The 24,718-nt window shown below is 39.2% G+C and overlaps 1 protein-coding gene across 5 annotated transcripts in view; it reads right to left on the reverse strand.

The window, feature by feature from the left end:
• The window catches only part of diaph2 (diaphanous-related formin 2), a 378,094-nt gene that overhangs the window by 224,541 nt on the left and 128,835 nt on the right, over positions 1-24,718 (reverse strand). For 3 of the 5 annotated variants that reach the window (XM_085244737.1, XM_085244766.1, XM_085244752.1), the window contains exons 14-20: positions 23,738-23,854; positions 19,891-20,009; positions 18,499-18,563; positions 17,611-17,715; positions 12,515-12,577; positions 9,026-9,382; positions 3,729-3,843 (exon numbers count right to left, since the gene is read on the reverse strand). In XM_085244737.1, coding sequence (XP_085100863.1) covers positions 3,729-3,843; positions 9,026-9,382; positions 12,515-12,577; positions 17,611-17,715; positions 18,499-18,563; positions 19,891-20,009; positions 23,738-23,854 — 941 coding nt within the window. The remainder of the gene's footprint in view (positions 1-3,728; positions 3,844-9,025; positions 9,383-12,514; positions 12,578-17,610; positions 17,716-18,498; positions 18,564-19,890; positions 20,010-23,737; positions 23,855-24,718) is intronic. The other 2 variants (XM_085244745.1, XM_085244761.1) reach the window with 1 other exon arrangement.

A 24,718-nucleotide genomic window follows, 5' to 3' on the forward strand; every position in this document is an offset into this window, starting at 1 on the left:
CGGCACACCTGCACCAGGGTAAACCTCCGCCTGCCCCACTCCTGCTTTACAGGTGAAAATAGAGCAACAGGACCGCTGAGTCTTTGACTTTATTTATTTTCTGCTGTGTTTTACTTGCATCTATTTGAAAGACTGAGTGTAAACACACAAAAAATATTTTATTTTATGTGCTGGAATGTGCAGAAAATAGGTTTAAATGTTAAACTAATTTCTTCCAATCAGTGAATGTTGCATATAATTAAATTTTTGCTTGATGCATAAAGTTAAAAGATTAAAACTAATAAAACAAGTTTTAAAAACATGCTTTTCCATTTGATTACATTTTGTATGATGGATTATGTAGAAAAAGTAGAATTGGGCTGAAAGATCTATCACTTTATCACCTATTCAGGGTGTAAATCATGTTTTTAAAAAGTAACTAAGTAACTAATTACTTTTGAAAATAAGTAATCAGTAAAGTAACGGGATAACTTTTTGGGGGAAGTAATCAGTAATTAGTTACTGATTACTTTTTTCAAGTAACTTGACCAACACTGATTCCACTTACAGCAAAAATATGAATTAACACCAAGTCGTTCAATAAATAAACTTTGGATGAAACAGCTGGATTGTGTTGCTGTACAGCCTTAAACCGTTACATTTGTGTACGTTTGATTGACGATGGCTTGAGTTAAAGTTTTCTTTCTTTTTCTTTTTTTCTTGGAGGGGGCATGATTCATTTGAAGGTCTTTTTCTCTATTTATGCTGTATTTATTCTTTGTAATCATACAAAGTTACTGAAACTTGTAACCACAACAATGCATCACTGGAGAGCACTGATTTAACAGGTGCTGTATATTTACATGTATATTTTGGCTGCTGTTAGATTCCCTCATGTTTGATTTTTACACCGTATGCCTTTCAGGATGCAGCCTCGACCGGCATTATTCAAAGCATTAGAATAACTATCTAAAATCCTTCTTTTGCATAACTACATCCTGGTTTAATCGTGACCACATCCATTTAATGGGCTGGTTAAATGGAACTGCTATATTTTCAATATGTGCAATACAACTTTTTTATGTTATTCAACATCCAAAGGCGGAAAAAGAAATGTTAAGTATGACTTAGTCAGTTAAGACCCAGAGTAGTGACTTATGTTTTAAGTTTTCAATCAAGTTGAAAAAACATATTATAATAAATGACAAAGAAAAAATAGCCACTTTAAAAGACTGAAGCCAGGCTTGAAATCCCTCCTGATTATCATTTCCTTTTCTTGGTAAAACTCATTAAACAGTAAGACTCATAAAAGCAGCAGGGGAGATGACAGTCTAGCATTCTCAGTTGTTTTAGAGGCCTCTGAGCGCAATAAGCATCTGAAAATTGGGGGCTGTTAAAGTGATTCTTTTTTTTCTTTTACTGCCAAAGTGTTGTTCTTCAACAATGCAAGTAACAAGCAAGAATCCCAAGAAACGTGGAGATAACAGAAGCCTTTTTTGCACCATTTTCTGAGGGCAGCTCTGCAGGGAAGGCATTTACACCTGCTTGCCTCATCTTTCACGATACACTAGGCCCCCAAAGTGTGCTTGACTTATAAATATCCACATCTTGTGGCAAAGATGGAGGGACCACAAAAAAGCAAAGAAAAAACAACAAGTGTGTGTGCGTGTTATTTAAAAAAAAACAAAAACAAAAACAGGGATATTGTCTGGGCAATATCCCTGACAAATGAAGTCGGTTTTCACTAGTGACTTGTTTGTCAAATCAGCACAAAGGATTTATGGTCCGTAGCTACAATGAGAGGTTACACTGAGAGTACGAGACCTCAGAAATTAATCTTGCTAGTGCTGGTCACGACACCTGAAACTCCCCCCACCCCCAAAACTCCTTTAAACTTCACCATTCTCAGTTAAACAACTGGACTTGAGATAGACGAAAACTTTACACCAATATAGGTCAAACTTATTCTTTTTTAAGATAAAATATTTCATTTTTAAGCACGCTTATCCTCAGATTGAACTGAATGAAGCATGAAACATGGAGAAGAGGAAAACAAATGAATTACTATCTCATTTTAGTAAAATCCTATCTAGCACCTTTTCTGCAATACGATCTACATCAAAGCCCTTCGCATTGACTTTCAACTTCACTGTAGGGAAGGGAGGGGGGGGTGGAAGATATACAACATTAAACAGCATTTTTCATTCATGAGCAAATCATGTTCTGTTTCAACAATAGAGGAAAAAGAGCTGATTCAGTGAAGCCGCTGCAGGGGTAATTGATAGGGATCCAGCAAAGGTAACTCCCGGGGGAAATGCTGGATCATGAATTCCTACCCTGCCAGCGGGAACAAGGACTATCTATAGACGTTTTTTTTTAATCCCCAGTGGGCGAGAAAGTGGCTTTAATAAAGAATTTAAAAGGACATTTAAAGCTGAATTAAAGCCATGTGTCTGTGAAACCAAAAAAAGGTTAAGTTCAAATTTATTATAAGAATCAATGGGAAACATTTTTTACTGCACTCTCCAAGCGTAGCGCTGATTTACACTTAATATGAACACTTTCTTCCTCAATAACAACTCATTAATCTAATAAACGAAAAAGTAAATAACTGTTAACTGCAAAAAAAAAAGGGTTTCACTTCAATTACTTGAACAGCGTTAAAGAGTACATGTTAAAAATTATAGCGCCTGGCAGATATCCCTTCGTGAAAGATGAGAAGGGAGTGGCATGACTGCTAGGCCTATCCCTGTCACTTCATTAAGCTTTGCAATAACTGTTCTTTGCAGCCCACATTCTCCTTCCATCTGTATTATGCTGGTAAATCACCTTGCGGCAGCCAAGGGAAAATTGCTATTTATTTCGCAGTACAAAAAAGAGACGACTCTCGTTTGTAGACCTGGAGGCTATGAGAAAGACGGAGCAAGAAGCTGCTGCCAGGCTGACTAGTGTCCAAACAGATGGTGGGTATAAGAGAAAAGTTGGAGGATTCTGTATAGTTATGTCCACACATGCTGACAGAGCTCCGATTTGACTGTTCTGCGCTTGACAGGACTCTGACTTCTCCCCTCCCACTGTTGCCCGAATTAGAGGGGTGTGCTGCACACACATAAATACACAAACACACATGCACACGCTCGCTGTCAAAGAAGTGGAAAACACTCAAATTGTCATGGGAGGAATACATCAAGTGCCTTCACACACATATACACACACATATTCTTCCATATAAAAACAAACTTGCGCTGCACTGCTTGTGTTGTTCATCAGCAAGTTAGGTAGCCTGGTTGTGTATCTGAGAAACAAACTGGCCGGACAAGTAAATTCCCAGAGCTTCTTTCACCAAAGCCTTCACGTCTTCCCTGATGGAAGATTGGTCTACTGGACTGGAAAAGGCAAGAACCAAACCAAGCATGGCCGCTCTTGATTCACACATATATGTACAAGCTCGGGTTTGTGCACGTCCACACACACAAAAATAAAAACCACTGATCTGAAACTACTCAGTGGGTACAAACAACAAATACAAAAAGGAGCTACTTGGCATTTTAACTTCCTCATAGACACATAAACACAGTGAAACACAAGCATTGGTATGCATAACTGGCATAGAGATTTGAACTGAGACCAAACAGAAACAGTGGTGGTGGTGTCGAGACAATTACGTTTTAAGTGAGAAAAGACGCCAAAGGAAGCATATGTCTGTTGATTAATTAAGGATGGGGTGGAGAAAGATGACGCCTCCTTACCTTTGCTCTGTGAGGAGAAGCAGAGGGAAAGCTGAGCAAATAGGTCAGGATTCTCAAACTTCTCTTCTTTGACTTTGATCCAGAAGCAATTCTCTGCCATTTCCTGAGGCACTATCTGCAATGACACAAGGATTCCATTATCACCACAATCAGAAACCGTCATTCCACCAAGCTGCCACTCAAAAGTTCTTCTCACTGGAGATGGAGTTTGTGAGTGTTTTTGCTGCGTGCGGCCACACACATGCCCTTGAGTGGCATCTTTAGCATCTGAGTGACAAACAAGAAATAACCAAACAGCAACAGGAGAACGTGAGGGATGCATTAATATTTGCATATGACGAGAAACCGCATGAACTTAGCCATGCTAAACTTTACCCGAGTGAACAGACACAAAAACCAACATCGTAGGAATCACACGGCTGCTTAGTAAAGACGAAAATGGAGGCGTGTAAAGGAAGATCAAGACATGAACACATCTAATTACTGTAGTAGTGTATCATCAATATCTATACCATTTGCCTACTTCCGCTGTACACTGTATTAAGTGCTATAATGAGACCATATCTGTGGCTTTTTGTCAAACACTCGAATTTGCACTTGACCCAGTGCAAAGCTGCCAATAACCATCTTCGAAAACACAGTCATTTCACACTGAAAGACGTCTAAGTAAAACACTCATGCAACACAGACCAATCTCCATCTAGCTCTGGTCCATTACTCCCAATGCTGTATAGTAACAGTAATAAGTATAACAGTGTTGCAGAGTCAATCATGAGCTTGTTTTGGTGTCCGGGATAGATAACCTCTGTGCTCTTATTTGCTTCTATTCGACCCACGTATACAAACATAACACACATGTGCCTAAAATAGGTTTGTTTGTTTTGTTTTAATTGCCTATGCGTATAACAGCTGTTTCACAAGAATTACAAATTATTGTAGCAAGAAAAAGAATTTTACCGAAATAAATATGTAAATATAAATAAGGTGGCACGGTGGTTAGCACTGTTGCTGCACAGCAAGAAGGTCCTGAGTTCAATTCCACCATCAGGTCTTTCTGTGTGGAGTTTGCATGTTCTCCCCGTGTTTGCGTGGGTTCCCTCCGGGTACTCCGGCTTCCTCCCACTGTCCAAAGACATGCAGCTTGTGGGGATAGGTTAATTGGATAATCCAAATTGCCACTAGGTGTGAATGTGCGAGTGAACGTGAGTGTGAATGGTTGTCTGTCCCTGTGTGTTGGCCCTGCGACAGACTGGCGACCTGTCCAGGGTGTACCCCGCCTCTCGCCCTATGACAGCTGGGATAGGCTCCAGCGCCCCCCGCGACCCTGAAAAGGATAAGCGGAAGCGAATGGATGGATGGATAAATATGTAAATATTAAAAATGACTTAATGTTAGCTTTCCAAGTGTTTAGAATGTGGAAGCAATTTATAGTTTGCACAATTGCGTGTGACCAATGGGGGGACACACAGCATAGTAGCAATTTTAGGGTTGGTATTTGACTGTCCACAACATGAAAAGCAGAAAAACAGACAGGGATCTCATGAATTTTATCAAAGGGTGGCTATGGCTTTTGTGTGACAGTCACTGACACGCCTGGCCCTTTGAACTCTATTAATAAAAAGGAAGTACTAATCAAAGAACATTGAAATTCCAGAAGTGACTACTTTAATTGCAACTATAGGACTATAGGTTAGGACATGTATATCTGCCAATATACACTATGCAGAGTGTGAGTCTGTGAAGTCACAGATTTCAGGCTCCACTCTTTTTTCTTGTTTTTTTAAACCGACAGAAATAAAAGCAACAGAAAAATACTTAACCAAATACCTAACCAACTAAAAGGTTTCGTCTACATGAAAGTAGCACAACAAAACAGCTTGCGCTTTAGAATTTTTTTCTGCTCCTATTTTGTGCTATTAAGTCAAGGCAATGACATGAAACAATCTAACCACAGTCCATCTCTCTTTTAAGTGAGGTCCTGAATTGCAGGTAAACAAAGCACCAAAGACACTATAAAAGCTTGTGAATTAGTCACATATTTTTTCAAGACCGAATACAAAGGTATTTTGAGGTAAATCGCATAAAATGTTTTTATATATACAGAATATATAAAAAAATAAATAAAGTGTTACCATTTTAAATTGGCTTAAAAGAAAACTGAATGAATCTGAACTTTTTTTCTCATTTTCCTAATATTTTGTTTAACATTTGGCCTGTAAGTGAATATTGGCTTTACCCTGTTGGACCTGAGCAGAGCGAAACACAAATTACATCTTTATGCTTGTGAGAAAGCACTTACTGCAATTTAATGATTTAATTTTGAGCTTAAATATGAGCTACCTCAATGTGCTCTGTACAACTCATCCATTGAATCTCCACCTTATCGTGGTGAAGGTGTTTGTGTGTCGAAGTGATCCCAGGAGCTATGTTATTGGGAGCTTATGCTGGTTGCGTAGCCCAAGGCAAACTGGTCAAACCTGTAGCTACTGAAACTAGCTCTTAAAACTTCCATCATCTCTCTGGTAGGAAAGGAGCCTGAACTAATGAGTGATGTTGAGCAATACCAGGTAGATATAGTAGGTATCATCTCAACACATGGCTTAAGGTCTAGAACCAGACTCCTTGAGAGAGCTTGAAAGGGATTCTGGCAAACCATCAGTAACTGAGGAGGGAAAGTGATGCTCTACTCATACTGTGTACAGTGAGGGTGGGACGCCACTGACTTCATAACTCCTAGATGACAGGTCCCTTGGGATGGATGAAATTCACCCCGACTATGTTCTGGCTCTAGATGTTGTGGGATTCTCTTGTTTAATGTTCCTCTGTAGGGTCGCATGGAAATGTGGGCTGCTGGAGAGAAGAGTCTGTCTGTTAGTCGAATCTCATGGAAACGAACAATGAGTACTGGAACGCTGGACCAGGTCTTTATCCTCCTTTGGACATTCAAGGCTACGTGGGAGTTTGCCGAACAAGTCTGTAAGTGCTTTGTGGACTTGGAGAAGGCATTCAACCGTATTCCTTAGGCCAGTGGTTCCCAAACTTTTTTTGCTAGGCCCCCCTTTGTTTTACAAGAAAAATGTTTGTCCGTGATTTAGACAAATCGTGGCAGGATCAGCCTGATGTTATTTGTATCCCGCTGCAACTTTACTGTATAAGAGCAAACATCTCCAAAATGTCAGGAGTAGTTAGTCATTACAACAAGTGTTTGTAAAGTAAAAATCAAGAACGTGGGATCCTGTTTGTCCGTGATTTGGAGAACCCAGCGCTGCTCCCGACGAAGGGAAAACCAATCCTGCAGGGAGACCTACCTTGGTACTTGTGCAGGTGAAGCCAAAGGGAAGATTTGCTTCACCGTATTTTCTAGTCTTTGGCTTAGAATGAAGTTGGTTTGGAAACATATTCAGTGATGCTTCATCTCCTGCTTTGCGTTTCTGTGGGCGCCCCGTGCTAGCAGTGTCCAAGCGTTTAGTTTTGGTTCCCCCCCCCCCGGAATGGCCCCACACTTTGGGAAGGTCTGCCTAGGGGATCCTGTTTGGACTGGTTCAGGATACTGGTCCTCTATCCAGTCCCTGTGCAGCAGTAGTGAGAGCTGTACAGGACTTTGACTGATAAATTTTCTACTGGCATTTTCTGCCCCTCAGACTCGAATAAGTAAACGAAGATGGATGGATGGATGGTAGCTGCTCAACATCTTCTTAAAACTATAAGAGTCACATTTTCTCATTTGTACGATACTTTTGTTGGACATGTATCGTCTAATAGAGGGAAGGTTTGAAATTATGAAACAATGTCCTTCCCCTTTCTTTTTTATACAACCAAATCATTCCTAGTACTCCTATACTTCTGCCTGCTGCACACAGCGAAGACAGACGACTCATGTCCCACTTAATCGACACAAGAGACACAGATTGTTTTTCCTCAGGTGGTTATGAATTTCATTTGCATCACAAAACTACATTTCCTGTGGAGGCAAGGTTAATGCTGCTGCACATTAACCTGTTTCTGTACACTTCAGAGACAACGGTCATTTGTGCTACACCGCATGCACACAAGTCATATAACACAACTGAACCACATAGATATTTCACAGGAAAATGACTAATCACATTTAAAATATCAAGGCAAAAACAAACACACAGGAATGCCTTCTATTAAGAAACAAACTGCTGTTTCCCCGACTGTTTACACAATGGGTATGACATCCCATTATTATTAATCTTACTTACCGTTCAGGAACCTCCTACACAGAGTCAAACATTAGCATATTTGCCATTTTAAAGAATTCTTAAGGTGACCAATAATTCAAACCCAGAACACCACCTCAGTGCTTTTTAGTGCAGTGCAATCACTGTTGACTTGCATTTTCACATTGTCGCTTTATGCCTTTGGTGGCATGTGGTTGGATAAATAATTGGGATAAGACAGAAAAATGTGCATGACCTGTTTAAGCACTGTAAAATAATAAGCACACGGATAGATACTGTCGACAGCCTTCATAATTATTTTTTAAGTGGCTTGATTCTACAAAATCATTGCACTTCTAGCATTATGTGAAGTAAACTAGTCTGATATTTTGTTTGCAGTCAGTAATTTCAGAATAAAACACAAGGTCACATAAGTATCAGTAAAGAACCATTAAAATAATCCTGAGAACTCCTGGGGCAACGGATAAATTATCTATGGCAAAATACAATGCAAATCAAGAGAATGTCCTATTGAAATTATATTCAAATGTGATGGAAAATTACACAACAAAGTCTCCATTCAATTATGCTAAGAATGTGCAAATCCAAGGACATTTGAGTGAAAACTGTTTACTGTTAAATCCTTTGAAATGGGTGCTGAGTATGGAGCACTTTGGCCTATGGCTGAACGAATGTTTGACTAGATTAGAAACAGATTTAAAGAGAGGTTTCTTTTAGTTTGAACCTTCAACTTTACACTTTATCACTCTGCAAACCTACCTACAAAATATACAATCAATCAGCTTCTAATGCCAGTCCAAATTGTTTGAAAAAAATGCTTGTAAATAATGTGCAAATTAGGTAATGGAAAAAAAATGGAAGTGTAACATTGCATCTGCACCAGTGTGTGAATGTGTGTGTGAATGGGTGGATGACTGGATATGTAAAGCGCTTTGGGGTCCTTGGGGACTAGTAAAGCGCTATATAAATGTGCATGTGTGTTTGTGCTATATAAATACAGGCCATTTACCATCTGTACACTGTTAAGTAACTAATACTATAAGTGAACATAAGATTATCTACTGCAGCCAATGACTGCTCAGACTGCTATACCTTGGTCCAGTTGACCCTCTTCATGACAGTTTCAGGCTTGTAGGTCTTCTTGGGCTCCAGTCCATAAGGCAGCTTAACAACAGGAAATCCAGGAGGTGGTGGAGGTCCTGGTGGGCCTCCAAACGGGGGTGGAGGCCCAAAACCAGGTGGTGGCGGGGGAGGGGGTGGTCCACCACCTGGCGGTGGAGGAGGTGGTGGTGGCGGAATGCCAGCATGGCCAGGGACAGGTGGAGGAGGTGGAGGAGGTGGAGGAACACCACCAGGTGGGGGAGGAGGAGGTGGAGGTGGTGGTGGAACTCCAGCACCTCCTGGAAGTGGTGGAGGTGGTGCTCCAGTTGCAGTAAGGCCTGTAGCAATCTGCAAATACAGAACACAGATGTCAACAATGGCCCACATATGCATGTAAACTCCCTTTGATTTGATTGAAACTGATGTTCCTAATACAAAAAGCTACAAGGACAGTAAAGAGGCCTCCGTGTCCTATGTGTGCAAACCACTAATCTTGCTTTTACTGATTACCTGCTCTACAAACTCAGCCACATCTACCTCCTTTAATGGAATGCATCCGTTTTATATCCTTGAAACTTGCCACTAAAGTCAAGAATTATAATGTCAAGTGGGAGCAAATTCACTAGACATATAAAGGTCTGTGAATTTTCTTATGTCTAACTGGCATATCTCTGGAAATTAGCGAAGTTAACTTTTGCTATCAGCCCTGTAAGGATCGTTTCCTTTGCACGCCACTCCATATATGTCATTCCTTCAAAGCATTTTCAGGCTCCTTTTATGATGTCTACATTTCTACACTGGTATGTTTCAGCCTAATTTTATAATGGATTTTTCTCTCATCAATCAATACTAGACAATATTTCAGCAACAAAGTAACAACAGTTGTCTTTTATAGATTATGTTTCAAATATATAAATATTCCATTTGCAGATTCTTCAGTTAGAATTTGGTTAACATTCTGGTGGCAGAAATAAGAACCTTAAGTCTTTGAGCTTTTTAGAGTTTCTCCTTTTCTCTATGGCAATAATGCTCAGGCACAACTAGGTATGATAGGGGGTGTCAAAGAACAGCAATGTTCATGTCTCTCTAGAGTTGCACTATTATAGTTAAATGCAGCTATAGTTAAATTTGTGTTTAGCTTTAGCAGAGCATTTGCTTCTCATTTTGTGATAATTATTCAGGTAGTGGCAAACTTCCAGTGGACTGTCATGTGCCTTTTAGCATCCATCTGGCCGCTCTTCCATAAATGCCTGATTGGTGGAGTGCTGTACCAGTGATTGCCCTGTAAAAGATGTTGGGGAACAGAATGTCTCCAAAAGATGGATCTCAACAGCAACCACAAAGTTCTAAGTTACATGTCTAACAACAACAATTTATCCACGATTAATCAGCTTGGCTGGGCTGTCAGACCTAGAAAGACTGTGTCGGTGGTTCATTCATTTGAGAATGACGGTAGCTAGTAGCTACCATGTTCTTGGACAGTTTTACTAACACACAAAATGTCTTGCATCGTTATACCTTTCTTTCTGTGCATAGTCTGTGCATAGTCTCGAACCCTATATCCTTTATGCCTTGGTTTTCAGTCTGTGACCATTATCTATGAGGCCTCATACAGAAAGATTCCAGGTGTTCTTATTTTGAAAGCTCACTTGCTGGTAACCAGCTAGTCCCAGTCCTTCCCAACTCCCAACTCAATACCGCTACTCCCCAAAACGTCTCTTGTCTTATATTTGGATGTACTCCAACTAAACTGTCTTGGACTGCTACTGATGATCTACTGCAAGATAAAGGGGTACTCCAAAAGGAACCTGCTGCATGTGGATAACTGAGCCGAGAAGGACTGAAGTGCAGAGGGAGGCCTTATGTGTTTGGAAAACCGTCCTCTCATTGGAGATAATTAATAATAAAGTTTATATTTGTAAATTGTAAGTTTTTATTCCAGCCTAATAAATCAACAAAACACCAAAAATCTGTAATTGCTTGATATATACCAAAAATAAATAATGCAAATACAGTAAGTACACCCTAGCTCTGACAGGGTTTGATTTTCAGAGCTGATTAGATGTCTGCTCTTACCAAATAGGATTTCCTCTTGCACTTTTCATTTCTAAAACCAATTCCGTACTATTTAAATTTCCCCTACTCACTTGATTGTGTGCTTAAAATGCAATTGGCTTCATATTTAAAGACATTACATATTGTTTCATTACATAATAGCATTGGCGGATTGTTTATTAGAGACGGAATTAAAAAGGTGTTCTGCCTGGAGTTTTTTTTTCACAGATTGCCCAGAGCCTCTCAGTAAAATCTACATCCAATGATTACATGTCTGTCAATCTCAAACCCTCTGTGGCCCGTTTTCTCTTTTAAGATTAATATGAGAGAATGGAAGCAAATTAGCTGCTAAATTAGAGTGCCGTTGTTTCCATACTGAGGGGCCCTCCGAGTATCTCTCTCTCTATCCACCTCCCTGTTCTACCCTGTAATAATAAGCCCAGTGTTCCATGGAACTCTTGGGATCCCAAACCACTGCCGCCGGCATATTCTTCCTCAGGTATCAAAATAAACACAACAAATGTTGTACAGCGAATAAACGTTTGTACGTCTTTTACCTTAAAGGAAATAAGGTGATTCTTGTGTTGCAATTATCAAGGTCACACATGATTTGCATGCAGTGTATACAAAATATACAAACCCAAAGTATATATATGTGAACTAGTAAATAGAGGTCTATGTTATATGTGCAAAAACCATGATTACTTACTAAAATACAATTTAAATTCACTTTTACTTCAGATCTAATATGTGTATTTGGCAGCATATTTTATTAAAATATATTGTGCTGGCAAGTGATCCTTTTTTTATTGATGTTACTCTACCAGAGCCCATCTGGAGCTCTGTGTAAAGTAGACAACCAATCTAATACAAAATCTAACCCACCCAAATGGATTCATACTCTTCTGAACTCAAAGGGGAGGTCAGCGTGACAGGTAATTAACTCTGAATGCTATGTGATTAAATCTTTGCCCAATCTCATCTCTGATAAAGAAATTCAATCACAAGTGTTTACTTATGAAAATTACATTAAACAAGCAAGCAATGTGTGCGGCTGAAAGCAGCTATAGAGATTCTCAACGTTCAGTTGATATATTCTCTCGCTCTTCCACACATGCAGTATACAGAGCACATTATTTGTTGCTGATTAGTAAAGTCAAGAGGCAATAATTCATTTATATCAAAAGAAAAAAAAAAGTATTTTTGTGAACTTTTTTTGTGAAGTTCACAAAAGTTCTATGTAATATGTGCTATATAATACAAAGGGCAAGCATGCTGAGAGAAAATATGAGACAAAAGATCAGTCCAACAATCCAAAAACAGATTTAAAGCACCACAAATCAATGACATTAAAACGCACTTGGATTTTTCGGGGATTAAATGTGAGATTATGTCAAGGGCCACACATGCAACGGGGACACCCACCTTGGCTTCAGATTCCCTGATGAGTCTCTGAGCCTCTTTGAGCTTGTCATTTTCAATAGTTAACTGTGCAGATACAACACACACGCACATACACACACCACAGATACACATGGGAACACATACATTACAAGAGGCACAGAGGGCAACAAAGAGGCACAAATGGGGGTGGGTTAGATTGACAGGGAACAGGAAGACTAGTACAATAGAGCAGGTACAGTACTCACGCCAAACACAATCAAGCCAGAGAAACAACAAGGACGTCCTTCACACAGTTAATGACAATGGCAGTACAGTGTTATATTCCCATTTTGTCTGAACAAGCTATTTGATGTGCAAAAGGCAAAGTAGAGTGTACTGTACTTTTACACTGAAAACAACATCTAATCTTTCTTCAAAAGAACGCCGGCGCGGAGCAATGACTGCATGAAAGGAACAAGGCGCAGCATCACTGACAGTTGGTGTACCTTCAAAAACCTAATTCTATTTCAATTTTTTCTCATTCTGGCATCACAAAATAGATTTCAACCCAGAACTCTTAGATGTGTGATGGGCATTGATTTTACTGCGCAGCCTTTGTTTTAGAAATGTACCGATTTTGCTTTGATATTTCACTCCGGGCAACTTTGCCAAAAGAAAGAAGATAGGAATATATTCCAAAGTAACAACAATTTTGTGTTTTTATGGAGTTATTCCCACAGAACATTCCTTACTATGAACTGTAGAAAACTAAATATTGAATGTGTGTAATGGAAGAGAAGATGGAAACTTTTCAGCTGCGTGTCTTAAGAAGAGTTTTTTATTTTGAAAGAATTTTGTATAATGGTAGTGAAGTGCAATATTCAAAGCAAAGAGAAATGCTACTTTATAGTTCAACCTCAGGGATTAAAAGTTCAAAGCTATGAGATATCTAAGTTTTAAATGGTAAATAAATGGTAAATGGCCTGTATTTATATAGCGCTTTACTAGTCCCCAAGGACCCCAAAGCGCTTTTAAAGAGCAAGATTTTCAGCAGGTATCATTTCCCCTGCTTTCTGAGAAAACCAGATAGTTAGAATAAAAGCATGTGTAAGAATGTAATGATGTATGACAGATGTGAATATTCTAAATTTAACTGTGTATGCTGGGGTAAACGCAAAGGCACACATATTTACTACACTGAAACTTCTGCAGGCATTATCAGTTTAGAAGAATTCTTTAATCAGTCAAGGTAGACAGCAGTTTGGCAGTAAAAGGCAGAGAAAGTAGTCTACTGCACCTCCAGTTGCTCTCGGGGCCATGCTGGGTCAGCTACAAGATCCCCAGGTTGTTAAAACCTATTAATGGGATGGCACTGAGTTTTCCAGTCTACCACTGCAGTGCTACATTATTCATCAAATCCGGAGCCAATTCAATGAATATCTTCCCTTTTGCCTTGAATGGATCCATGCTAAGGTTTGGGGAAAAGGTGGATGGATTGCACTTTGTTGTGATTTCGAAGTCCTTCTCCTAATGTTTACAAGGAGAATTTCCACTCAACTCAATTGGGAGATAATCACACAGACACATCAAACAGGCTGCTTGTTACAATGCCAAAGTTTCTGAAGAAACACTCTCATTAAATGTGCTGGTTCACAAACAAGGTGAAGAGAAGCAACTCAGGCATGCGTGAGTTTTAATATCTGACAAGAATTCAGTGTAGGAGATGAAAGGTTAGCGTTAGCTCCCACTTCATTCATATTCAGTAAAACGGCAGTAATCGCACAGCTGCTTTGATGGGCAAGCTGAATGCGTGTCCTCACACCGATTTAAAGGCTCTGCGCACTCACAGTTAATGACTTTTCTACGGCACTAGTATCGTGTCAAACACGGAAAAGGAAAAAAACATTCTTACAGACCGGTCTTCCTGAAGTAACAGAATCTCATCTGTCTGAGAGGATTACATCGTTGTTTGAGTTCTTACTACAGACCCAGTATTTTTTGTAATTTTCTGACAAAAGGTATAGCAAGTGCAGTCTTCTCTTACAAATACGATACGGTATATAGCGTAGTTACGTTAGGCTGAATTGGGAATAATCTAAAGTTCTTACAGCAACACTCTGGTAATTTGTGCCAAACAAATGACATGTTTCCCTGTCGAGGTTAATGTCTCTGCAGCTCTCCAGCAGTAGCTGTTCTTTGAAGGAGCATTCAGACAAACAGAGAAAGAGAGAGTTTGACTCTCCGGGGCATCTCTGCTGTACGCTACGTGTTAATGCACCATAGCCAGCTAGTCTTCAAAAGACACAGACCTGCTGTGGGAAGATGAGGGAAAGGTGTGTTATAGTGCAGAAAAAAGATTGTTAAAAGCTCCAACGAGGGAATTAGGGCAGGTAAAGGTAGCACAACCTGATGTACACAAAGACTGAGCAAGGCAAAGAAAGAACAAGGCTGAGCAGGGGAGGTGGCGATTATGGACTGATTAAAATGGGCTTGCAGTGCTTAGGAAAGGAGTGATGAGTGATGAACTAGTTTGGGAACAATGAAAAGCCAAAACAAATTCAGCCTGTTTGAGGTACCTGTTATATGACCAAACCCATGAACAAGCAGCACGGATTTATAGATGCTCAGTGGATACAGGAGCAGAAGAGATTTGTCCTTTTAGATGTCACAGGTAAAAACACGTCCTGTTATTGATCAGACACTTAGTAAATACTAAGGTATGCAGATGTTTACTGCAGTACGCTCTCTATGGTAAGCTTTGACTTATCAGGACATAATAAAGGATTACATATTCCTTACAAGGTCTTAAAATTAAGTAAATACAACCTGAAATAAACAGCAACTGTCTCATTATTATTAAAATTAAGCCAAAATGTAGAAGTCATGTGTGAGAAACAAAGCAAACCCTATAATTCAAAGGCATGTAGAACTCCTCTTAGCAGCAATAACTCCCAAATGTCTTTAATCAGTCGTTTTCTGGATGACTTTATCAGTTCCTGTTGTGGAGGAATTCTCGCATCCTCGTATTTACTGTGTGATGTTCGCAGGCATTCATTTATACACAGCTCTCTTAAGGTCCTGCCACATCTTTTCATTCGGGTTCAGGTCTGGACCTTGACTGGGCCATTGCAATACTTTGATACTTTTCTTTCAACAGCCATTTTGTTGTTGCTGCTGTGCTTGGGATCATTTTCCTGTTGTGTGTCCTAGTTTTAGCCAAGCTTTAGCTGCTGGACAGATGGCCTCATATTTGAATGTAAAATACATTTGTATACAGAAGAGTTCATGGTCTACTCAATAACTGTCAGGGTCCTATTTCTGCAAAACAAGCCTGCCTGAAAATCATCACCCTTCCTCCACTGTTCTTGACAGTTGACATGCTTGTGGTGATGTGCTGTGTTTAGTTTTCCCTAATGTGGCGCTGTGCATTATCCCCACGTTGGTTTTATCCATCCAAAGGAGATGGTTTCAGAAGCCTTGTGGTTTGGTCATATGCAGCTTTCCTAACCCAAGCCATGCTGCCATGTTGTTTTTGGAGAGAAGAGGCTTAATCCAGCCAACCCTATCAAACAAGCCATGATTGTTCAGTCCTTTTCTAACATGAACTTTAACATTTAACTTGTTAACTGAAGCCTGCAGAGTCTGACATACGTAGCTTGTAGGTGAATTGGCTGGCAAGTCCACTCCTGGGAAGACTAAATGTTTCCACTTGCAAATACTCTTTCCCACTGTGGAATGATGGACTACAGTGGGACCATTAGGACAGGTACTTATGACCCTTTCCTCACTGATGAGCAGCAACAATTGCTTATTCTGAGATCACTGCTGATATCTTTCCTCCTTTGCATTGTATTAGCCCACACCTGTACCATCCAGATGTGCAAATTGTCACGAATTGCTTTTAAAGAGGTGCTCACACACGATCAGTTAATCAAGTGCATTTGATTAGCAGTACCTGACTGCTACTTAAACTCTTAATTCCCAGAACTAGAAGGGTGCACTTGGTTTTTCACACATTGCTTCTGTTATATTTGGCTAAAGTTTTGTTAAATAAATAACAATATTTAATGTATTGTTGTTCATCTGAGCTTGAACTAAAATGATTTTAGAACTTACTAAGGATGTTAAAAGTTAATTATAAATATGTAAAACTCATTCTTTTTATCAGGGCTGTGCACCTGCACACACACCTACATTTCTATTAAACGGTTAGATGTAATGCGTTAATGTTGCCTTTGTTATGGCTCAATTTGACACCTCAGAGGTTACAAGTGCAGGTAAGAAGTGGCGACACACCCTGTAGGCGTATGAAGCACAGAAGTGAGATCTACACACAAACTGAATCCGAAGGAGAAAACGGCTACATAACTTTGGCTATGAAACCAGCTGAAGTTCATTCTGCACAACAGTATTTTTTGTAGACTGACGTGAGATCTGAAAGGTTCTGAGCTGTGAAAGTGATTCCTGGACCACATATGCAGTTTATCAGTTGGTAAGTACCAACATAAGCCACGAGATATGAATGTTTGAAAGAAAAAGCAACCTCTGGTACGGATGTAGCTATACCATCTTTCAATGCTGGTTTATATTAAATTCCCTAAGCAGGGAGGCAAACTGCCTTTTTGTCCCAAGGTAGTACTAAAGTGTTTGAAATTGGGTTAAGGGGGAAATAGCAGTCATTTTCTGCATTCAAAATGGAAGATTTTGCCTGGGAAGAAATGATGTGGAGGCCAAGAAAAAGAAATGCAATCGATGTCTGTGATGATAGAATTTCATAGGAAAAGCTTCAATAGAGCAATTCGTCCATATAAAGAAGTACAACTTAAGAAGGAGATTGACCCCTTATTAAATCAAATGTTCTTGCATGGGTGATAACTCCCACTTACAGTAGCTTTGCATCTGTAAGTGGGGTGGAAAGGTATCCGGATAAAAACAAAACTTTCTTTTAGTGGCGCCATTACTTTTCTGTGCTACAATTTTAGGACAAACACATTTATTTGCACATTTCATTTTAAAAACAGAAAAGTTTTGGACAACCGAGCTTCACCTATCTTTGTTTTCTTGTTTTTTGGGGAAAGATACACTATAAAGATCTCTGGGGAATGCAACATTGTTCTGTAGAGTAAAAATGGATTTACCTGGGACTCCAGGGCTTGGATCTTCCCCTCCAACTCTTTGATTTTTTCTTCCTTCTTTTGAGACTCGGCTTGGGCCTCCTGCCGTGCACTGAACTCTTCATCAAACTGCAACAAGAAATACTAAGATGTCTATGTGCAGAACACATATACAAAGATGTAAACACACGGGCACAGAGGTTGGTGAGCAGCAGGGTGTCTCCAGAGATTGGCCACAGGGCATGTCAACAGACACCAAAACACGCCACCTTACACTCTCTGGACAATTTCTGTTCATAGGTCCCGTGTCCCCAGAGCCCTGTTGTCCTCTGTCTTTGGTTCAGGCTTGGCTTTCATGTATCCTGATGGTTCTAACCTTTGCAGAAACTATGCCGTGTCGTTACAATGATTTCACTGTCCCAGTAGGGTGCCCGGTACGATGGTGGGGCATGATTCTTAAGGAAAAAACATTCCCAGGACCCCCACTGGGGTGTTGTCAGCCCGTGATAATGTTTCTCCATAAAACACAATTTATTACTAAAAGTACGACGCTGAAAGAAAGGTTTTGAATTTTATTTCTCTCCAAAAATACAAACCATCAATCAAGCCAGTAATTGAATGATACCACAACTAATTTAAAATACAGTAAGAGGCCCATAAAGCATCAGCTTAAAAACATGTATCAGAGTCTGCATATAACTTAACTCTACCCTGGCCCTGTGCACAAATAAGTATACATCAGAACATCTGCATTGATTCTTGTAATGCTGATACGGATCATGTACCGTCACAGCCAGGTATTGATCAGGGCATGGAAAATCAATAGCTTGTCTGGGAGCTCGGAGGAAGAAAAAACTTTCCTGATGGGAGCTGACCAACCGAGGGGCGCTGCTGGAGTGATTAATGTCTCACCTTTTTGGAGAACTCTGTTGCCTTCTGCTCACTCTCTTCAACTTTGGCTTTATCCACAAGCTGATCTGCAAGAGAAGTTGGCCATGGTCAAAAGATAATTCAAATGCATCTGTGGGTGTGCCTTACAGGCTCCTGAGATTTACAGTCGCATATTGTTTTAAAAGTGCATAAAAGCTGGGGATTGTTTTTTCTTTGTTTTTTTAAATCTTGGAACAACTGTTAGGTCTGGGAGATCGCATCAATCACTGAATTTTTAATTTCATTTCATTTAATGTAGCATTATCAGCCAGCGATAACATAATATTATTTTTTTTAGATTTCATTAAAATTGTATTAACATTTAAGCACCTTGTGCAACTCTTGGTTCTGATTAGCAAATGTACTTATCTCTCACCCCTTCATCTATTCCACTTCTTTATTAACATCAGTGTTTTATTGTAACAAGAACACCACCACCGACTGTTAGCTATCTGTTGCCTAAGGGTATGTGCCTTGAAACAAAAAGAAAGAAATCAGAGTATATAAATATGGATCAAATCAGACGTCTCTATCTTTTATTTTATTTTGTTAGCTTTGCCTTTACAAATCCCACATTTTACATCTGCCCTGTAGGTAGCAAAAGTGCAAATTCTAGGCGTTAATATTTGCTAAATCACATATTTAGCTACACTTTTTTCATTTAGACAATGAAAAACCTGTGGTGAATGTGGATAAAAACACAAGTGAATAGACACCTTTCAAAAACTAAATGAAGATGTGAAAAGAAAAACAGATTTTTTGTTTCTTTTTAAAATTACTTGATTAAATCCAAGTGAAGTGAGAAGGAAAAAAAACGTCTTTAATACTGCACCGATCCTCTGTGCATAGGTTTAGAAACTTTTAATGACCCTTTGTTGGCAAGTTGCAGAACTGTTGGTGACACAACTGAGAGACACATGGTGGTGTTATTTATTTCTCTGTTTAAAAAGATACCCATTAGTAACACAGTGCAAATAGATGTTTTCACTGGAAGACTACAAGCAAGATTTTTTTAAAGTCTAACAGGGCTTTTTCTTCCTGAATTAACTGGATTCAGTTAACTAATAATTAAATGACCCTCTTATCTTATGACAAGTCACTGGAGATGTTAGACGAAGGCTCTGGGAGAATAATGAATATAACTCCTAATATAACTCCTGAAGCACAGGATCTAAAAAAAAGTCACCTTTACTTAAGGTACTTGTTTTACCTTAAGCAAAGGTGACTTTTTATTCACATATTAACATTTAGATTTTGTTTGTCAACACACATCATATCATAACAGGCACAGTTCAAACCACTGCATCGCTGTGCCGTCTTACAGTATGTGTAATTAGCAAGTAACAAATGATTATGAAACAATTCTCTAGTTACCAATCATGTGGGTGAAGTCCACATCCAATCTTTTATTATAGACAAACTCCGGGTCCATCCCGCTGCGATGGAGGACCACCTGAGACACACACTCTTCTATCACCTTGTAGTACTGAGGCCTGAAGAGTCACGAAACACAGTAGAACAATTAGACAAACCACAGAAAGATATGAGTGACGCAAACTCCACAAGGCTAATTAACCACAAATGAGTCTGTTATCCAACCCAGAGGTCACAAAATGCCATGTCAAAAAGGGTGCTGCTGGACAAAATAGGCACCCTATTAAATTTGATCAACCCTTACATGGAATTAGCAGATTAATGGGTACACAGAACCCAAGTATGTGTTAGCCTTTCAATTTCAAGGTGACTGACAGTAGCCGAGGCCATGCTTGCCCTCTTGCATAATTTGCAATCATCTTTGCCAATTAGAGAAACCATAAAAACTGAAATGTAAATCTAATCAGTGTAATGTGAGTAATTGAAAGCACAATGAATAGAAAAACATGTCAGCCAGTTAGGAGTGTGACAGAGTGCTTGGTGTTTTCAAGAAGGTTGTGCGAATCGGCCCGAGAGTCCGACTCTAGCACACAGGCTGGTATGTGACCTTTTCTCTGTACCATTATCAGCTTTAATTGCAAGTGACATTTAGCAAATACAATGGCAGTTTAAGCAAGAGATAATTATTTTCTAAGCAAGACATTGACCAGAAAACCATTAAATGTGAAAAACTGACACTTAATGATGTTCATCAAATTAAACCTAAATTATGGATTTTTCAATTATTTTAAATATAAATGAATAAATACAAAGTATCCTTTTTACAGGTGCACACAGATAGGACCGACTAATCCTGTCAATGCTATTTATTTATTTTTTATTGGGCAATAACGGTTATTATACAATTAATTGGTGGAATATAGCATTATCAATTGGACAAACAGGATAAACAACCCAGTGGTTCAATAATTACATGAACTCCTTTCATCTCTTTTAAATAAACATATTTTTAGTGGGTGCAGTGAGCAAAAGCTATGTCCCTCTGTTAAAAGGAACAATTACATGGTACACCAGTCCAGAGAGGCTTTCAATGGCAAATAATACTAATTTCATGTAGATTAATTCTATTGTTATTTAGAAAATATAAATGTGTATTTGCGAGCAACCATTTGGGTGTATAATTTTACAACAAGAAGATGACAAAGCCAACACTGGAAAATCTGTAAACCTGTATGTGGCTAATATTAATTCATTATTAGTTCATTTATAGCTTCCTAAAAATGAAAATCCAAGCTGCCAAAAATCCTGACATTTTATTCCATTTTTGATCTAAACAAGACACTCAAAGTCTGATCAAAGACTGCCCACCTGAATGGCTCTGTACCAGAGCACTACAATGAAAGAGCATTAATGTCACGAAAAATAAATAATTATGTTAGCAGGCAGAACCGTGAATAATGTGTCTGCTGTCAGGTCATTTGTCTGAAAAGATAAAAAAGTACATCATTCAAGTATGTATCTGAGCAAAAAGGAACACACTTTGTTATCAAACATTAAATGCAGAAAACTTTTGTTTTGTTTTTTTCTTCGGGGCTTTAACTCCGCACAAAAATTCAAAGGCTATGTTCTGATGATACCTTGTGGGTGGACAGACCATATCATGTTATGAGCAGGAAAATGAAAAGCCACAAAATTCTGAGCCAAAGCAAATAAGAATAAATCAGCATTTAGGTGCTCTGTTTTGAAAGCATGAAATGCCATACATTAAGCCTGGTGGATTCGCCCACTCATGACTGGAACAAGCGAGTGAAAGCTCACACATCGCCCTGCATGGCTTAAGCACTATGGCACTCGGCTTACAACTGTCACCAATGTACACCACATTATTATCTCAATAAGCCGCCCTATTTTCCCTCCGTCCTCCATCCTCCGCCACCACCAGGCAGATAGGGGCTGGGTGGAGATAACTGCAGACGGAGAGAGTGACCCAGAACTGTCAGGCCCCTCCACAGTGGGCAGGGCTGGGCTCCAGAAGCAAGCATATGTCCCCTGCATCGTTCCCCACCTCTTCTTTTACTTTGGCACCTTCATTTCTTCCAGTGATAGCTTGCAGTTCAGCACAGCCCCAGCCACTTGATCCAGCTCTGCTCCACATAGCCAGTGTAATCCCCATATCACCAGGCTCCAAAAGAGCAGATCTGCTCTATATTTACTGGGTGGGTTTGATGTGCTCCCATTCATTAGGCTTTCAGGAAGAGATTAATTATCAAAAATACACCAAAACCCCAGAGGGGAGAAAAACAACTAGTGTTGTGTTAGAAGGAATTACAGTAGACAGAGCAGCTGCCCATTATAGAAGGTCTTATTATTAGAAGACTAATTATAATATTTAATGAACGCTCATTTAATGTTATTATTTGAAAGGAGAATTAAGGAGCCAAGTGTAGCGGTAATTCAAATTAATACAATGACAAAGAAATGTAATGTCTTACTTTGTACAGAAAAATACAACTACAAGTTTATTCATGTGAAAGCTACCTTTAAAAGACTTCCACCAGTAAATAATCCCAGTTAAACCCAACCATTTACTGGCCTCCCACTTTGTTTTAGCTTCATGTTGTGGAAATGGTATAGCCACACATTTTAACCACAACCCTAAAAGCTGACAACTCTTAGGGCAAAGGCCAAAAAATAGCCGATAGTATCTATTGGAAATAGCTGCATGCAGTGTAACACTGTGTCCTCCATCATCCTAAGTGCACAGCAGTGATGTACGAGGAATAAAAAGGCCTCAGTCATAATGCATTTCGGGTGATAATGTTTGGGTATGAGATTTTCCTTGCTTTTGTTATGCAAGCTCAAGAAGAAAGAAATATTCCAAAACATATCTTTAAAAAGGCCGTCCGATTTTTACGAGTTTTGGTACTGATCTCTCTTTACTGCTGGCTTACACTGTGGGCACTCGAGCTGAGGTGGACATAGTGATACTGGATGGTTAATGCGAATTCTATTTCTCACTTCCTCCGAATAGATGAGGAATACATAATTCATAACTCGAGGGGAACAGCAACTTGTCTATGGTAAATTCATCGTCCTCCTCACAGCTTTCCTTCATCTTTGAACTCTCTTTTTTAAGTCTTATTTCTGCAAAAAGATCTGACACAGCAGCGAAATCACCAGAATCACTCTATTTAGAAGAGTGTCGACCTTCCCGGCTACTGATATTTTTCCTCTTCAAAGGTAAAATAAAAAGCAACCCCCACAGGTTAAAATCAATTAAATTAAAACTACCGCCTCTGCTAACCAGTTAAGTTGCAGTTTACAACCATACCTGTATAGATTTATAATTTATGTAGTGAAGACTTTGAAGAAATATAATACAAGGGCAATGTTAAGAATTTAGCAACCTGCCAAGAATGAAATATCTATGGTGTTGAAAATGTTCCCTCATTTTCCACATTATGTCAAAGTGAAGTCGACTTTGGACCTTTTGGATAGAAAATGTCACCGCTTCGTCACTTTATCCCATTCTACATTCATGTAAAACTTAATGTACAGTAAGTTGGCGTTTGATTTCCTGGGTTAGAGCTGTCTTAGATTTCATAAAATTAGGCCCAGCTGTTCCTGAGGAATCAACACTGACATGAATTGGACGAAATGATATCAGACCTTTACCTCCACCCCCCAAAATCTAATCAGTACTTGCTTGAGTTCAAGTGAATCTCAGCACCAAATTTAAAAAAATGCAGACAACCTGGAAACTAAATCTAAAACTTACAGAGAGCACCACAAGGTCATCGGTCAATACAAAGTTAGTGGTAGGTAAAAAAACACAAACACAACTTACCTGATGTAATAGTCATTTCTGATGAGCAATAGGTGCTGAAGGATTGACAGGAAGTAGGTCTCTGAGGCAGTGTCTTTCACCATATTGGACAGGAGATGGTACACCTCATTCATATCAGTGCAAGAGTAAGGTTAAGGACAAGCAACTTTAGTTATTGACATGTTATTGCAGATATGGCTAACTTCTTTGGAAACCCCCCCCCCCCAACCTGAACTCCTTATTATTCAGGATCATTCAACTGCAATAAACATTTAGATTTTCATTACTTCTTACTCCTTCTCATTATAGTTATTTATCTCTGCCAGCTTTTCTTACAAGGACTCTGTGCGCAGAAGCAAACAGAGATGCGATTCCTCTTATCCGTCCTCTCTCGAGAGAGAGCTAAAGCAGTGTAAACAGCTAACTTGTGGAAAGGGATCAGGAATGAAAAATGCTCCCCTCTGGTATCCCTTTTATTCCAGACTTTTCAAGAGATGGAAAATTAATAAGAGAAAAACTGGCTTGAATTTTTAAGCTAAGAATGATGAGCATCAGATTATTCGTAGGGCAAAAGTACAGTTGAGTCTCAAAACTGAAATTGAAACTGACATGTAGGAGGAGTAAAAACTGATCTTATTTGATTTCCAAAAGTTACTGATTACATCTTATGTTTGCATTTCCCAGGGGGAGGTAGTGATGGCTTTGGCATTGAAAACAGACATAAAACTGAACTAGCCTACATTTTATTCTTCATGTGTAAATATGTAATTGTAAGTGATGAATTAAAAAAAAGTTACTGAGAGAAAAACGTTTCAATTTTGATGTCGTATTTAATGCAGTAAAATATTTGTGCTGTTCTCATAACCTCCTTAAAGCGTAACTCTAACAATTAAATAAATACAGAAAATGAGTGATCTGGAGTCTGTCTGATTTGTTTGCTTGAAAAAAGACGATTTCCCAATGGGCACTCATCTTCTCTGAAAATAAAAAGTGGAATAAGCC

The sequence above is a fragment of the Mchenga conophoros genome, linkage group LG2, assembly GCF_057382185.1.
Source record: "Mchenga conophoros isolate Kocher_MC1m ecotype Shallow Benthic linkage group LG2, M_conophoros_male_GT1.1, whole genome shotgun sequence".
NCBI classification, from domain to species: Eukaryota; Metazoa; Chordata; class Actinopteri; order Cichliformes; family Cichlidae; genus Mchenga; species Mchenga conophoros.